Raw genomic sequence first — 18766 nt, 5'->3', positions numbered from 1 at the left:
ACGCCCTGAGCCGATGAGCCGAAGCAGATGCTCAACCACTGAGCCAGCCAGGCATCCCTTGAAATGTCAAAATTAAAAAGACTTTTGCTCCAAAGGACACATCAAGGTAAAAATATTTTCAAATCATATATCTGATAAGGGATTTGTATCCAGAATACTTTATATTTTTATATTTTTTAAGATTTTATTTATTTATTCACGAGAGAGAGAGAGACAGACACACAGACAGACACAGGCAGAGGGAGAAGCAGGCTCCATGCAAGGAGCCCGATGTGGGACTCAATCCCAGGACTCCAGGATCACACCCTGGGCCGAAGGCAGGTGCTAAACCGCTGAGCCACCCAGGGATCCTGATGTATCCAGAATATTTTAAAGTCCTCTAACAAGAAAAAATGAGTGGGAAATATCAGAAAGGGAGACAGAACATGAGAGACTCCTAACTCTGGGAAATGAACAAGGGGTGGTGGAAAGGGAGGTGGGTGGGGGGTGGGGGTGACTGGGTGATGGGCACTGAGGGGGGCACTTGATGGGATGAACACTGGGTGTTATGCTATATGTTGGCAAATTGAACTCCAATAAAAAAAAAGAAAAAAAATAAAGTCCTCTAACAAGTCAATAACAAAAAGAAAAATAACTCAATTTAAAAATGGGCAGAACATTTGAATAGACATTTTACCAAAGATGTACAAATGCTGAGCAGGCACATGAAAAGATGCTCATCATTATTAGTCATTAGAGAAAGGCAGATCAAAACCATAATGAAAATGGACTTCCCACCCACTAGTATAGCTATAATAAAAAAATGGACAATAACCAGTGTTCATAAGGTTGTGGAGAAACTGGAACTCTCACACGCTGCTAATGGAAATGCAAAATGGTGCAGCCATTGAAGAAAACAGCTTGGCAGTTCCTCAAAAATTAAAAAGTTACCATATGACCCAGCAATTCTATTCCTAACTTTATACCCAAGAGAATTGAAAACAAATGTCCAGATAAATGCACAATGGAGTTGTAGAAATGAAATGGAATAAATCCTGATATATGATACAGCATGGATGAAGATATTAACTTAAAAAAGCCAGACACAAAAGAACACATATTTAATCATTTCATTTATGTAAAATGTCTAGAATAAGCAAATCACAGAGATAGAAGTAGATTAGTGGAGCTGGAGCTGGAGCTGGTGAATGAACTGGCAAGTGATTGCTATGGGTACAGGATTTTTTCTTGGGGTGATGACAATACTCTAGACTTGGTGGTGATGGTTCCACCACCAAGACTATTGAGTTATACACTAAATGGGTGTATTTTATGGTATGTGAATTATATATCAATAAAGATGTTTAAAAGTGCATGAGACGAGGGGAACCTGGGTGGCTCAGTTGATTAAGTGTCTGCCTTCAGCTCAGGTCATGACCCCAGGATCCTGAGATGGAGCCCTGCATCAGGCTCCCTCCTTAGCTCCCTTTGCCTCCTCCTGCTTGTGCTTTCTCTCAAGTAAATAAGTAAAATCTTTCTTAAAAAATAAAAGTTCATGAGAAAGAATGACTTTTGATTTTAGACATGTCTAAACACCACACACATATACACACACACACCTGACCCTTGAACAATGCAGGGCTTAGGGATACTGAACCCCCATGCAGTCAAAAATCCACTTATAATTTTTGACTCCCTAAAAATTTAACTACTAATAGTTCACTGTTGGCTGGAAGCCTTACTAATAAGATAACAAACAGTTGATTAACACATTTTCTATGTTGCATATATTATATTTTCTTACAATAAAGGAAAAAGAAAATGTTAAGAAAATAATAAGGATTATTATCTGAGTATCTCTTTACTTTGGTTATTAATTGATTGATATACTTGGCAGCTCTCACATTAGGGGCATAAATATCCATGGTTGTTATGTCTTCCTGTTGGATAGACCCTTTAAGTATGATATAGTGTCCCTCTTCATCTCTTATTACAGTCTTTGGGATAAACTCTGGGAAACGAACAAGGGGTAGTGGAAGGGGAGGCAGGCGGGGGAAGGGGTGATTGGGTGATGGGCACTGAGGCGGGCACTTGACAGGATGAGCACTGGGTGCTATTAAGTTGGCAAATCGAACGTCAAAAAATAAATATATATACATATATATTTTTATAAAATAGGATGGAAACAGGAAGAAAAAAACAAAATAAACAAAAATCATAAGGAAAATACATTTATAGTACTGTATTTACTGTGCTTACAGGGGCACCTGGCTGGCTTGGTCGGTAGAGCATGTGACTCTTGATTTCAGGGTTGTGAGTTCAAGCCCCACACTGGGTGTAGAGATTACATAAAAACAATGTTTTTAAAGAAAAAAAAATCTAGGGGCACCTGAGTAGCTCAGTGGTTGAACGTCTACCTTTGGCTCAGGTTCTGATCCCAGGGTCCTGGGATAGAGTCCCACATTAGGCCCCTTGCAGGGAGCCTGCCTCTCTCTCTGTCTCTTATGAATTAATAAATAAAATCTTAAAAAAAGAAAATCTTGTACGTGGACCTGTACAGTTCAAACTTGTGTTCCCATGTTAAGAGCCAATTATATGTATGTGTATGTATATATAATAATGTACATGTACATAAATGTACATGTATATGTAATGTATACACACACATATATATAAACTTATAAGCCTTGACATTCTATTCTACACCATCAGTTTGTTTCATGTTTGTGATTGTTTTATTATTTTTTAAATATTTTATTTATCCATTCATGAGAGACACACAGAGAGAGGCAGAGACATAGGCAGAGGAAGAGGCAGGTTCCCTGTGGGGAGCCTGATGCAGGACTCGATCCCAGGACTCTGGGACCAGGACCCGAGCCAAAGGCAGACACTCAACCACTGAGCCACTCCAGGTGGCCCCTGATTTTGTTTTAGATGATTTTCAGGTATAACTCTATGTGCATGACCTGAAAAAACATAGCCAGAGGCTGATTAATATTTCTAATTTCCCTTTTCCTCTTTTTAGTATAGTTTTATCATTTTTAAGATTTTAAATAAAATGACTGTTGAGACCATGTTATGGACTGATTTATATTGCTCCCAAATTTATAGGTTGAAACCCTAATCCCTAATACCACGGAATATGACTATATTTGGAGATAGGGCCTTTAAAGAGGTGATTAAGTTAAAGTGAGGTCTTAAGGTGAGATTAATGCAATTTTATTGGTGTCCTTTTAAGAAGTGGAGATAAGGACATAAAGAAAGGCATCAGGGGCACATGTGCACAGAGGGATGCCCATGTGAAGAGGCAGCATGAGGGCAGCCATCTGCAAGCCAAGGAGAGAGGCCTCAGAAAAAAACAAAAGTTGCCAGCATCTTGATCTTAGACTTTTAACTTCCAGAACTGTAAGAAAACAAATTTGTGTTAAGTCACTCAGGCTGCGGTATTTTGTTATGACAGAACTAGCAAATGAATGCAGGCAGACTCATTTGCAACTCAGTTATGGGCTGTCGGGTTAGCCTCTATGAAGATCCACAGCATGAATCCCAACCACCAATAAACTCAACTTTTAAAAAAGCATCCTCTCTCATTAAGAGAGGATTAAATTATTTATGATTAAATTATTCATAACTAAGAAATGACTATCTTTGAAAGAATGGCTTTCCTATCTTCTAATGAATTACTCATTCTTTATGTCACTAAACTGTGTATTCTCAAATATTTGTTTTTTGACAATTCAGAATACTGCTTATATATAAGCAGAGTGCAATCAGTATCTGTTTGCATGTTGAATTAGATAAGTGGGTTTTTACTAACCATTCTTTATACATAAATATGGATTTATATACTTTATATATATATAAATTCTTTTTTTTACCTTATTTATATGTGAATATAAATATATCCCCCCTCTCTTCCCATAAATGGTTCGGCACTGAGGTAAGAGAAGATGACTCCTTTAATCATATAAACATAGTCTTAACAAAATTATCACTTTCCTGTTTCTATTAAGACTCCTGGCAAGACCTTGACACAGATTAAGCACTTGATGTTTGCTGAATGAGCGAAATCTCCACGCAATACCAGGACAGAACTGTAAAACTGCTTTAAGAAAATGCTTAACATCTGAAAGCAATGCAGGAAGTGGTCTACAGAAAACTGCCACAGCTTGCTTATTAAATAAGGATGGCTATGTACATAATCAAATCCCAAATGATTTTAATTAGAGGGATAGAATAATATAATCTAATTATTAAAAAGATAATATGGGTGGGGGAAAAGGTGCTCACCTAAGTAACTTTGGAAAACAGTTTTGTGACCAGAACTATGACACCAAAGATAAAGACTATATAGAAAAACTGGACTCCTGTTAGTAAAGTTGTTTCTCATGGGGATATAGGTTACCAATTCTAAAACCACTGAATGTGTTGTGCTGGGATTGAATAAATAAGTAAATGGATAGTAAATGGTGGGAGCCAGGTTTCTCTGTTGGAGAAGGAGGTTATTAATAAGCAAGAGGAAACTAGAATGATCCACGTATTAATGGATTAGAGACATCAATAAGAACTTATATTTAATTAAATATTGATGGTTACATAGAAATGTTTTTAGATATTTATATATATAGATACTAGCATACACACATTTATTTCTTTGCTCTGCCAGATGAGAAAGTCTAAGAGAAATGACACCTGGGAGAAACGAGCACATCTAACACCCAGATCTTGGTTTCTAATATCCTTCTCCAGTAAAGGGAACCAGGGCTCCTCGATTAAATGGCTGCGGCAGGAAAGATACAAGATGATCCTGGAACATCTTGGAGTGACAGAAAGTAAGGAAATGCTCAAAAAAAAAAAAATAGGGGATGCTAACTGGACACCAGAAGCCAGCTTGAAAGAATTCCTAAATACAAGGCTGGAACAAGCTGAACAACAAAATAATACAGTATTGGTTTACAAGTCAAAGCATAAAATAAATACCCACAAACCCATGCTAATGTAAATAAAGGGTTGAGTTAAATAAATAAATAAATAAATGAGGGAGAAGAGACCTATCACCCACACTTAACAATACCAAATAAGTTGTATAGTTACTTGCCCCAAAGGAGGTGGGCCTTAATTCCTCTCCACACTTTATGAGTTTGGGCTGTGCTTAGTGATTCATTTCCAAAGGGCAGATTTATAGAAAAAAAGAAAAAATTAACTCTATAGTAGAGAAACCTGAAAAACACTACTACCTCAGCCAGGTTTTAAGTCATGTTGATAGTATGTACCCTTAGTAGGATGAAATGAAAAGAGCAATTTACCTCTGTGGTCTTCCTTCCAAAAGTCCATAAACCCAGTCAAATCATGAGAAAAACACCAGACAACCCAAACCCAGGGACATTCAACAAAATATTTGACCAATACTTCTCAAAACTGTTGAGGTTATCAAAAGCATGAAAAATCTGAAAAACCATAATGGCTAAGAGGAACCTAAAGAGACCTGACAACCACATGTAATATCATATCCTGGATTAGATCCCAGAACAAAGACATTAGGTTAAAAACCAGTGAAATCTGAAGAAAGCATATAGTTTAGTTAGTAATAATGTACCAAATGTTGGTTTTTTAATGTGAAAAATGTACCACAGTAACGTAAGATGTTAACAGAGAAAGTGGTACAGGAGTTACATGAACTCTTTGCAAACTTTTCTGAAAACTTAAAACTATTTTTTTAAAACTTATTTATGAGAGACATATATATATAGAGAGAGGCAGAGACACAGGAGGAGGGAGAAGCAGGCTCCATGCTGGGAACCCGACGCGGGACTCGATCCCAGGACTCCAGGATCACGCCGTGGGCCAAAGACAGGCACTAAACCGCTGAGCCACCCAGGGATCCCCTAAAACTATTTTTTAAGAAAAAGATGTATATATTTGGGAGGAGGGAAGGGTCAGAGAATCTACAGCAGACTCCACGCTGAGGACAGCAAAGCCCAATGTCAGGCTCAATCCCACGAGCCTGAGGATCATGACCTGAGCCAAAAATCCAGTCAGATGCTTAACCTACTGAGTCACTCAGTTGCCCCTTAATATTCTAATATAAAATGTTTATTTAAATTAAGAAAGCATAATATGCCTAAATGCAATATGGTATTCTGGATTGGATCTTAGAACTGAAAAAGGACACTAAGTGGAAAAACTGGTACAATTTGAATAGTCTGGAATTTACTTAATAATAATGTACCAGAGTTGGTTTCTTAGTTTTGACTAATGCACCATGGTAATATAAGATGTTAACATTAGGGGAAACTGAGGGAATCCTATATAGGATCCCCATATATTCTTTGCAACTTTCTGTTCATCTAGTTACTTTAAAATGAAAATTTTATTTAAAAAATGTAATGCAGGGTAGCTGGATATAGGAGCAAACTATCTGCTTGGACCACCCTAGCTAACTTACACGATGGCATTAGATTTGTTTGGGACTTTGTGATAGATCTTTTTCCCTTCAAGTCTATATCCCATCTCCCTTAATCCCCTCACATCGGCCCTGCTCCATCAACCTGAATGTATTTCGTGTGCATAAATCTATACCAGAAAAGTGGCTGTGGTTAATAAGGGGAGCCTGAGTTCCCCAGTAGCATAGCTGACTCAAATCTAGAGAACAAAACAGGCAAAGCTTCAGAACTGAAGGCAACAGGAGAGCAGTTGAGGGCGGGGGGGGGGGGGGTTGTCTATTAAGCTGGAGTTAACTCAAAGCAGATGACAGTTAAGATTTTTTGGGGAATAAGACAAAGATTTCAGGCTGGGAGGAAAGGACCAGAGACCAGGGAAAATGTCACCATGGAGAGTACTCCATTTTCTCTGCCTTACTCTGGCTTACTTATAAACTCTGTTACCCATATTATCCTTGCTGCTTGTAATATTAGATGAACAAAGATTGGCCTGAGATCAAGTGGCTGTGATGAGTTACCAGGAAGGGCAAAACAGACAGGGGTTAGGGTGAGAAGGGGCATTTCTAGGTCCACAGCCACAAGACAGTTCCAAGCCTCTTACTTGTTTCTGTAGGAATCTTCTCCGCCAGACTGTAAGCTCTTCTGGCACAGGAATGTTGCCTTATTCTTCTCTAGTCCCAGCAGCGCTCTGTATATAGTAGGTGTTCAATAAACATTTGCTTAATGAATCAGAGAACTAGAAACCAGTGAAACTGGGAGGGAATGTTTCTCTTTTGAAAAGTTATGGGGAAAACATTAAATTTCAAACATGTCTCTACCTTGAATCCCCATAGTAATTGAGGTTATTTAAAAATATTCTACCCTTGGAAAAAGCTGTTTTTCTTTAAAAATAACTGAAATGCTTAAAGAATATTTTGATGATTTTTTTTTTACGAGTGAGGCTATCTGGCCTCTGATTTTCAAAATTACACAATTGAAATCAGGACTTGAGAGATAATAAATTGCTAAATATATATTTCAAAGAATAAAAAGTCATTGCCTAGCTGTATCATTTGAAGATCAGAGAAGGTGGCATGCTAAATTATGTTGAGTCATTAACAATTCCAATTAAGGTAAGCAAGAGAGAGAACTCAAAATGACTTTTCAAAGAGCTTTTAATAAAATGTTTTAAACTTGTTTTGTTCATCTAGCACAGTGGTTTTCATCCTGCCACATTAGGTCCATGATGAAATTTTCAAGGAAGGAAAAATTGGAAAATAAGGGAATATGGTTACTTTTTTGCCCAAAAGCTAGGTTTATTCACTTTAAAAGATTGTTCACTGCTCTAAGATGATAAGATTGTACTTAACTTTTTAAACTATCAAATGTTCACTTTTCTGAAGAGGTTATCATAGATGGCTTAAAAAGTGTCAAGTTGGCAAAAAAAAAATGTTGGTGCTTTATGTCAATACCTAAAATGCTATTCATCTATGAAATCTCAAATTCTAGAAAGCACTTCTATATACTTTTTTGTTGGGGGAGAAAGTCTAGAGGGCACTCAGGGATTTGGGAAAGGCTGTGAGAAATGTACATTTGTTGAATACACCTACTTGCAAGGCAAAAAGCTTTATACATACATGATTTCTCAGTAAATCTTTACAATTTCAGTTAGGTGTTCTCATATTATATAGATAAGGAAATGGAAATATATATATGGATATATAACTTACCCATGGAATGTACTAATAGAGGGAACCAAATCTAAATGGATATATAACTTACCCATGGAATGTACTAATAGAGGGAACCAAATCTAAGTTTCTCTGATTCTATAATCTGTGCTCTTTCCTCCACACCACTTAATGAGTTTCTAATACTCATTTTAGGGAGAAATATTAATCCGTTTTTCTTTGTATATATCTTGATTCTGTGTTTCCCTTCTGACTTAGAAATCTGCAGTGTATTTACATAGTGATAGCAAACATTTAAAAAACTAAATTTAGAGACATTTGTATTATTCTCTCAAAAGAGCATCCCAACTATTTTTTTTGCCTTTTTGTTCCAGAAACTGCATAAAACCTGTCAGGAAATAGTCCTATGGCAACGCTCCAAATATCTGCAGTTGAAATGATTAGCACCACGGTAGACTACAAGTCTTTGGACAGAAGTCAGTGAAAGCCAAGCTGCCTCAAAGAAGTTGAAGACATCAAATTCTCTGTAACACTAAACCAAACTCACTGCCACCCAGATTCTGAGATTAAAGAAACTGGTTACAAAGCCAATGGCATAACAATTCCACGTGTCAGGTAGAGTACAGAAGAGCGAGCAGGCGGGCGGTGGGGAGAGTACAGCACTGGAAAGAGAAAGCAAGGCAAACAATATGTAATTGTTTGTAAGATGTAAAAAGCAAGGGGAGAAAGCAAGGCAAACAATATGTAATGAACCAGAATATCCAGAACACTCCAAGACCATGCTGATTAATAAGGATATGATCATGGCTCTCCAGCTTCTCACTCAGATATGGAAAACAAGTGGAGTAAAAAACACATAAACATACAGATGAAATCTTAGCAGTGTTCTTTTTAGAATTAGAAAAAAATTTTTTCTTAAAAGGTATGTAGCTAATACATTATAACTTAAGGGTCCAAAATCCGGTGTTCTGCTTGCTAAAAATCAAAGTATAAAACAAGACTTTATTTTTCTTCCATTCCTCAGTTTACCAAAGTCATTTGAAAATAAAGTCACATATTTAACAAGTGTTTGGCGACCAACTTTTAATAATACATATTTAATTTTCAGAAACATATGCTAACCATCAACAACATGATCAGGGTTCCATTGCCCCAGATGTTATTTCATTGGTACATTATATCAATATTTACAAAGGCTTTCAAATTCAACAACACAAAACAAAACAGCTTAATTTTTAAAACTACAATGCTTTAAAAAAATGTAAACAGTTCATTTTTACATTATTGTAAAAAAGAAGACTCACTCCTTAATGCGGCTTAATTTTTTTACGTGAGCAAAGCCTGGTGCTCATGGATAAAGAATGAAAAGAATTCTTTACATAGAAACATTGTGCTCCAGCGTGGCAAGAAAAAAAGAAGAAAAAGAGGAAAAAGAAAAAGAAAAGAAAAAAAGGAGAAAAGAAAAAAGAAAAATGATATATATACATACAAAGAAGAGTCTTAAGTCCACAATTTAGACCACAAAAAAAATCTTATCCCCAAATTGAGAAATTTATAAAAAACATTTATACATGGTTGTTGACCTATTGAAAACCTGTATAACATTTTCAAAACAGTAACTCAGTCAATACCACTTTTCTGAAAAATGAAGTTTTGTGCAAAAGAAATGGTTTAAGCTAGAAACAAGACTCCCCCACCACTCCCTGTAAGAGGCCAAAAGGGCCACTGAAATAATTTAACTCTGTTAGATTTAGTGCATGTAACCAAAAGGCACACACATGTGATTAATATATTAATATATTTTCATGCAGAAACCTGTGCATGTTCACAATTATGTAACAAAAACACAAATATAACAAAACATAAAGCCTAATGTCTGGCAATGTTATTCTAGCCACATTTCTTTCTAGTCTATCAGTCCAGGGTTTATAGATCATTAACACTGCCTCTCAAAAAATATATTATATTTGAACTTCCAATAAAAATTAAAACAAAAAGATGTTAGCCTGAAACACTATAATATACTTTTTTCAGTTCTGATACATATAGAAACTTACTGATATGTTTATTTTAAATGTCATTTCAAATTAAGATACATTTTTCCTTTTGTTAATAAACACTTTGATTGCTCCAGTGAAGTCAGCCGAAAGAAGAACTTCTGTATTATCTGTCTTCATAATACCTTAAAAGCATAAAAAAAAGGTTTTAGTTGATTTTAAAAGAATACAAAACCTGGGGTTATAAGTGCCACATGTCCATGACTCCACACCTTTCCCCCATGTTTATAGTCTTCTCCCACCTCCAAGATTTTGATTTTTTTTTAAAAGTAATCTCTACATCCATTGTGGGGCTAGAACTCACAACCCCGAGATCAAGAGTCACGTGCTCCACGGACCAAGCCAGCCAGGCACCCCTCAGTCTCTTCTTTCCAGCTCGCTCTTGTAATCTTTTCATTCTCTTGTACTCTCCTCTTTCTGAGGCTCACTTCCACTTACCGTGTGTTACCTGGTCTTTCCCTGGCTTGGAGAGATTACAGACCCTTGGGGCCTGGATGCCTGGATTTACTCCCAGGGAGCCCAGGCCTCTAAATTGTCCAATGCTTCACTTCATGGCAGGAGACTAGCATATTATTCAGCCCCAGGACTAGAAGGCTGACAAAACAGGATCAGCTGGGCCAAGTGTGTTGCTATCAGGGGGGTCTCTAATAAGGTTGACAGTAAGGTTCATTGTACAGCAGACATACTGCAATTGCCATGAAATGAAGTATACATGATCACTGTGTAAATACTGACAGCAACTTTTTGCCTCTATGTTTTTTTTAAAGATTTATTTATCCATGAAAGACACACAGAGAGAGGTAGAGACACAGACAGAGGGAGAAACAGGCCCCCACAGGGAACCCGATGTGAGACTTGATCCTGGGACTCCAGGATCACTCCCTGAGTCAAAGGCAGACACTTAACCACAGAGCCACCCAGGTGTCCCCAGCCTCTATGGTTTCTATTGAAGAGCTATATAGCTATGCTGAATGGCAAAATGCCTACCTCTTATATTTGCCAGCAAAAATCATTTAACAAACAAAATTTGTTAACTATTATGCATAGGCAAAAGCTGTAGATTTATAAAGGACTGATCAGTAAGGAAGAAAATAATCCAAATTGAACTGAAAAGTTGTGTAAAGAATGAGTTAAGACAAAATAGCTTCATTTAGATTCGCTAAAAACCTATCCTAAGCCTGTGAACATTCCTTACCACCCTTTGACATATCTCAAAGTTGTGCTATGCAGCAGCAGCAAAGGACTTAGAATATGATATGAGAAAGGCTAGAAGAAAATAATTCATTGTGTACAGATAAATGCTTTGTAAGATACGACAATAATGATGTCTCCAATGCAGCAGGCATTTTGCTAGACGCTATATATTCTCTTTAATTTTTACTACAACCTTATAAACTGGGTATTATCACTATTTTACAAATGCGGAAAATTGAAGCGTAAATTGCCAACTATGTCAGAAATACAGAGGGCGATCAGATAGGTTTTATGATCTCATACCATAGTTTTCAGAGTTTATTCTTACATTTTACCTCAATGGGTACAAAACAGCCATCACAAATCTGAGTATAATGCATTATAAGTTGTGCCTCTTTAAAAAGGATCCAGTGAGTCAACTGAACCCTGTTAATATGGTGGAGTTTTGAAAAGTTTTTTTTAAAAGTCCTTTTTCATCTTTCCTCAAGTTGTTTTATTTTTTTAAAATTTTAAAGAGATTTTATTTATTTGACAGAGTGAGAGAGCACAAGCAGGGGAAGTGGCAGGCAGAGGGAGAGGGAGAAGCAGGCTCTCTGGAGCCCAATGTGGGGCTTGTGATCATAACCTGAGCCAAAGGCAGACACTTAACCTACTGAACTACCCAGGTGCTTCTCTCAAGTTGTTTTAAAAGCTAGAATTTTCAGGGGCACCTGGGTGGCTTGGTTAGTTGAGTGTCTTGATTTCGGCTCAGGTCATGATCTCAGGGTCAGAGATCAAGGCCTGTGTTAGGCTCTGTGCTCAGAGTGGAGTCCCCTTGGGATTCTCTCTCTCTCTCTGTCCCCCTACCCCACACCATTCTATACTCTCACTAAATAAATTAATTCTTAAAAGAAAAAAAGCTAGAATTTTCAGTGAAATGTGTAAGGGACATGTACAGAGTATAAAAAAGGTATCACTGGGAAAAAAAACCCCAAATGACATAAGTTAAAAGAGAACACTAGATCTGATTCTGAGAAATAAAAGAAAAAGTAAGTATTTCCAAACAGGCATTTAGTAAAGGTTTAATAATGCTGATTTGGTTTATTTTTAAATCTTGTAATTGAAGGACATGCTAGACTGAAGTTTATCTATGCTGCCACAGAAGAAATAGTGTATTTGGTACAATGCACAGTGTAAATAATACTATAAGGGAAATTACTTGAGATTAAATGAAATAAAAATATTTATGAACTTTTAAGTATTCAAATACTTTTAGAAGCCCTGTTTGTATACTGTATCTTTTGTTGTGGCTTTAGAACTCTCTAAAAGGTCTGGTTGTAGTCTCTAGAGTGAAAAAGAACATTTAATAAACTATTCTGCAATTCATTTGAATAATAGATTTGTTTTCATTAACTAGTCCAAATTTTTTTTAAGATTTTTATTTTATTTATTCATGAGAGACACAGGCAGGAGGAGAACTAGGCTCCCCATAGGGAGCCTGATGCAGAACTTGATCCCAGGACCCTGGGATCACGACCTGAGCCAAAGGCAGATGCTCAACCACTGAGGCACCCAGGTGTCCCCTAACCTGAGCATTTTATATAACTGAAATTACTCCTCATTTCTCTATGCATATGGTACAAATTGCAAAAAAAAAATCAGAGGCTTGTAAATAGCTACAGATTTGAGAGGTTACAGAGCTATATGTATGTGGCAAGTAGAAAAAGACACTGCTTTCATTTTGGTTTAATTCATTTGTTCAACACATGCTTATTAGGAGCGGCTACATGCAGGCAAGCACTGTGCTAAGCACTGGCATCACAACAAAGGACATTAGCAAGTCTCCGTCCTCAGAATGACAGTCCACTAGAAGAGACAGATAATAAAGAAATTTTGCATTTGTATGTCTTGTTTGCATTTCTCCAAGCAGAACTGCCCATAAAAAAATTATGAGCTTTTAAAATTTTCATTTTTAATTCCCAGGTAAATTTAAATGAAGTAAAGTTTGCAAGAAATAGACCACTGAAATATTTAGCAAGGGATACTCACAACAATTATGTTGTAAACAAGAAATATTCTTCATACACATGAAAACCTCACAATACCCTATGTAGGTCAATGAGGCTACTAAGTGCTGACTAGAAAAAATGTAGGACAAATAAAATATGAGTACCTACCAGAGGGCACAGTATCCAAAACTTCAACATCTTCACCTTTTTCATTCCCTTCTGACTTTTCAGATTGCACATCCAAAGACAACATCAAACTTGGGTTTGGAGCAAAGATGGCTGATGTAACAACTGCATTGTGTGCTGGGGAAAAATAATTTACTTCAGGATAACAAATAAATTTGATTCTAAACATCAAGACAAGAAGTATCATATGCAAAAAATACAGCAGTGTATGTTATATGCTAATATCCTTTAAAATTAATACATATTTAAAATCCAAAAATATATTCTAAAAAAATATTACATATAGGCATACCTGAGAGACACTGCACATTTTGTTCCAGATCATTGTAAAAAAGTGAATATTGCAATAAAGCAAGTCAAATGAATTTGTTTCCCAGTGCATATATAAAAATTCTGTCTATACTGTACTGAAGTCAATTTTTTTTTTTTAAATTTTTATTTATTTATGATAGTCATACAGAGAGAGAGAGAGAGAGAGAGAGACATTGGCAGAGGGAGAGGGAGAAGCAGGCTCCATGCACCGGGAGCCCGATGTGGGATTCGATCCCGGGTCTCCAGGATCGCGCCCTGGGCCAAAGGCAGGCGCTAAACCACTGCGCCACCCAGGGTTCCCTGTACTGAAGTCAATTAATGTGCACTAGAATTAGGTCTACAAAGACAATGTACACACCTTAATTAAAAGGAGGTATGCCTGTACAAGTTCTGAGATTTCACGACTTCCCAAATTTTAGACAAGTTTTTCCTTGGTATAGAAAATTCAAACAAAGCCAAATACAAAGCAAAAGTGGTTATAACTGCCAAATTGTCTCTGAAATAATACCTGTACAAATTTACTTGTAATACATCTCCACTTTAACTTTATTCACTTAGGAAACACACAGAAGAAGGCATTTACTTACCTTTAATACCTTCCCAAAAATCGTTACGGTCTCTCCTGACTGAAGTAAACTTGCTGAGGTCATGGTAAGTACTCCAGATATAAACATATTTATCTTCTGAGCCACTAACGAGGTAACTAAAATCATGGCTAAATTTGGGAAAGAAAGAAAAAAATCAGTTTTTTTAGGTTTTCCTCTATCACTGCTTCCTACTTTAAAATACCTAAGCCAACACCCAAGAGAGCTTGTTGAAATCTAGACTCCTAATCTTACTCCAGAGGTTCTGAACATGCAGGTTTGACATAGAGGCTAGAGGCACAAGGATGCTCATTAAAGCTCTAGATAACTGTGCTGCTAGTTAACGCACATTGAGAGAAATACCTACTTAACAAGATGAAAGGGAGAAGCAGAACACTTCACCAATTAAATTTCTCGGTAATTACTGGGTAATTCAAGAAGAAAGGAGAAAAAGAAAGGAGAAAAGGGCTGAAAGAGGGCTATAAGGAGAGGCAGTTATTTCAGGAGAGCCTCTAGACCCCAAATTAAGAGTTCAAATAATAATGTTCTGTAAAGGTGTAAATATAGGACACTTTAACTTTAGGGTGTTAAAAGGCTTTATTAGCTTCAGTAACTAAAAGGATAAAGACCATGGGTGGGTGGCAGGTAAATTTCCTCCTTAGAAAGCTTACATAAAAGTACAAAAGCACAAACTCTGGAGCCGGGAGTGAGTCTTCTAATCCTAGCTCTGCAACACCTAGTGACTTTAGACAAATTACTTAATTTTCTGAGTCTTGGTTTCTTTGTCTGCAGAAAAGGGGCAATTCCAACTCCATCTACTAAATAGGTGGATAAGGTGAGTACTGCATGATAATAACATGAGATCAGTTGTAAAAGTGCAAAGAAACTAGAAACACCATATAAACATAAGGCATAGATCAAAGAAAATATGGAAGTAGATGAGAAATATTCTGATCTCTTGAGAATTTCTCATTGTCAATTTACCTGAAACTTGCTTTGATCTGGCTGCTGCTGTTGACATAACCCTTATACTTCATGGAGAGTGACAAATCTCTAAGATCATATAGTCTGATTCTGGAGTCATTTGAGGTTACCAGTATCTAAACATAAATCAAAGGAAAAGTTAAAAACACCACTTTTACTCTAAGTTGTGTTTTTTAAGATTTTATTTATTTATTCATGAGACACACACACACACACACACACACACACACACACACACACACACACAGAGGCAGAGACATAGGCAGAGGGAGAAGCAGGCTCCATGCAGGGGAGCCCAACGTGGGACTTGATCCCAGGACTCCAGGATCACACCCTGGTGTGAAGGCAGGCGCTAAACTGCTGAGCCACCCCTTTTACTCTAAGTTAACGTATAACCAAAAAGTGTATTACATATACATATACAGAGAGAATATACCACAAAACTAAAAAAGATTGTATTCCACATGAAAGAAAATATAAGCCAAGACAGTAGGAACATTCAGGAGTCTATTATATATTATATATAGTGTGAAAAGAGATGGTTCTGAATACTGAGTACCTTATTTTCTCCAGGTAAAGGTTCAATACCAGTAATTTTTCTTCCAACTTTGTTGCGTCCTCTGGTAGATCGGACATGTATTTGTGTGTGGTATTTCAGATGCTAAAATGAAATCACAAATTTAAAATATGAGAATTAGAAGGAATCTCAAAGATCATCCGATCCAGCTTGCAGACAGGCATGGTATTACTTGCCCCAATTTATTTATTTATTTTTAAATAAATTAATTTTTATTGGTGTTCAATTTACCAACATACAGAAAAACACCCAGTGCTCATCCCGTCAAGTGTCCCCCTCAGTGCCCGTCACCCATTCCCCCCCACCCCCCGCCCTCCTCCCCTTCCACCACCCCTAGTTCGTTTCCCAGAGTTAGGAGTCTTTATGTTCTGTCTCCCTTCCTGTTATTTCCCACACATTTCTTCTCCCTTCCCTTATATTCCCTTTCACTATTATTTATATTCCCCAAATGAATGAGAACATACACTGTTTGTCCTTCTCCGATTGACTTACTGCACTCAGCATAACTTGCCCCAATTTATAATGCCCAGAGAGGATACACCACCTTACACAAAACTGCTAAGTATTTCATTATGTAATTTACACAAGATAATCATTTACCTCTGTATCATAGAAAATACATCTGCCATCATATGTCCCAATCACTGCGTATTTGCCATTCTGACAGAAATTTGCAGCTGTGATCAATTTTGTTTGACCGTCTACTTCATTCCATAAAGCAACTTTTTTGTCAGGTATGTTCCAAAGGCGGAGCTTTCCATCCAATGACCCACTTAGAAAATACCTGTCATCCTAAAGGTGTTGCAAAATAGAAAACTCTCATTTTACCAGATCAAGAAAAATTCATTAGGAAATCAAAACATAAACATATTAGAAATAATGTTTAAAATATGTACATTCCATTTATAAAATATTATTCTTCAAGCATTATTTTTTTAAGATTTTATTTTTAAGTACTCTCTACATCCAATGTGGGGCCTGAACTCACAACCCCAATATCAAGAGTCACATGCTCCGAATGAGCCAGCTGGGTGCCCTCAAGCAAGCGTTATTAACTAAAAATAACAATTAGAAACTTCAGTATTCACTTTGGAGAAATGAATTTCTGATTACTTTATCATATCCTTAAACTGTTTTTTCCAACGTACGGATGTTAATGGATAATGTATTGGGAGGATATATTGTGTAGAATGGTTCAAGAAGTTTGAGGAATTCTGGGTTACAGAAAGTTAAAGACGATTCTCAGTTAACATGCATTCTCAATCTCCAAGAGGAATAAACTAGGTAGTGTTTTCCAACTTATATAAGCAGGGACCATTTTGGGGGAAGTGGGTGTTGTGGTTGAGGGAAGTTAGGCAGGAACACCTAGCAGGGCTAGCACCTTCAAGGAACATGCTTTGGGAAAAACTATCCTATAATGATATGTTTGTCCATATCCTCCTCTGGGATACATGTAATGCTTGGGTAAAAGAGTAACACCGGTTAGCCCACAGAACCAGTTATTTTGTGGGAACTTTGACACCAGGTCAGCAGGAAATCACTTCAGTATTCAAATTCTCAATCTCAAAGCAGGGGTTCTTGACAGGTGGCAAAGCTGGTCCCACAGGGGACATCTAGCAATGTCTGGAGACATTTTTGATGGTCTCAACTGGGGGTGGGGAGTTATTGGCATCTAGTGGGTAGAGGCCAGGAATGCTGTTAAACATTTTGCAACGTACAGGATAGACTTTAATCCTTTTACAACAAAGAATTATCCAGCTCAAGGGACGCCTGGGTGGCTCAGCAGTTGAGTGTCTGCCTTTGGCTCAGGCATGATCCCAGAGTTCCGGGATTGAGTCCCGCATTGGGCTCTTGAAGGGAGCCTGCTTCTCCTCCCTCCTCTGTGTCTCTGCCTCTCTGTGTCTCTCATGAATGAATAAATAAAATCTTAAACAAAAAAGACAAAAGAAAAAAAAAAGAATTATCCAGCTCAAAATGGCAACAGTGCCAAGGGTGAAAAACCCTGCTATAAACTAAACCAGGCCTACCACTAAGCTGGTCTAATTTTTTAGAAAATATTTTTAGTTTATTTATTTATGAGAGGCACACACATAGACACACACACACACACACACACACACAGAGAGAGAGAGAGAGAGAGAGAGAGAGAGAGAGAGAGAGAGGCAGAGACACAGGCAGAGGGAGAAGCAGGCTCCATGCAGGGAGCCCGATGTGGGATTCGATCTGGGGCCTCCAGGATCAGGCCCTGGGCCAAAAGCAGGCACTAAACCGCTGAGCCACCCAGGGATCCCGTGATTATGCATTTTTAATTTACCAAAGTTTTTAACCAAAGTCTTCTAAGGTTCAAAATTATTATGGTCTTACACTATAAGCCTGCCCAGGAAGGGAAATTATATTGAGGGGAAAAAAAAGTTCATTCTTCTCTCTTTATCCTGGGAAAAAAGAGAAAGAAATGTAACTAAAATGTTCCATTAATATGGCAAAGGTTCTTAAACATAGAGCAAAGAGGACATGAATAGAAATAGGATTTATACATTAACAGGGGAGGGTAAGTCAGGTCAACTCAAATCCTACACTTATTTAAATCTAACTAGTGGAGCAGCACCAGCATGGGACTTCCCTTGTGCTTATAGTTGCAGAGTGAAAATTAATTTAGCCTTACTCATTTGGTGGCTCTATCCTACAAGGACATAAGATAGGTCAGCAATTCCATGATGAATTTTCCTCCTTTAGTTGAAATCATACGAAATACTTCCTTTTCAGAGGAAAGAAACTGAGAGATTTTCTACATTGAA

General features: G+C 37.3%; 1 protein-coding gene across 1 annotated transcript in view; it reads right to left on the bottom strand.

The window, feature by feature from the left end:
* Positions 1–9157: 9157 nt before the first annotated feature.
* The window catches only part of WDR44 (WD repeat domain 44), an 83132-nt gene continuing 73523 nt past the window's right edge, over positions 9158–18766 (bottom strand). The window contains exons 15-20 of the mRNA XM_041741701.1: positions 16572–16763; positions 15954–16055; positions 15395–15510; positions 14414–14541; positions 13497–13631; positions 9158–10271 (exon numbers count right to left, since the gene is read on the bottom strand). Of these exons, the coding sequence (XP_041597635.1) occupies positions 10177–10271; positions 13497–13631; positions 14414–14541; positions 15395–15510; positions 15954–16055; positions 16572–16763 (768 nt within the window). The 3' untranslated portion in view covers positions 9158–10176. The remainder of the gene's footprint in view (positions 10272–13496; positions 13632–14413; positions 14542–15394; positions 15511–15953; positions 16056–16571; positions 16764–18766) is intronic.

Source organism: Vulpes lagopus, chromosome X, assembly GCF_018345385.1.
Source record: "Vulpes lagopus strain Blue_001 chromosome X, ASM1834538v1, whole genome shotgun sequence".
NCBI classification, from domain to species: Eukaryota; Metazoa; Chordata; class Mammalia; order Carnivora; family Canidae; genus Vulpes; species Vulpes lagopus.
The sequence above is the reverse complement of the archived record's forward strand: the minus strand, read 5'-3'. Positions and strand labels throughout refer to the sequence as shown.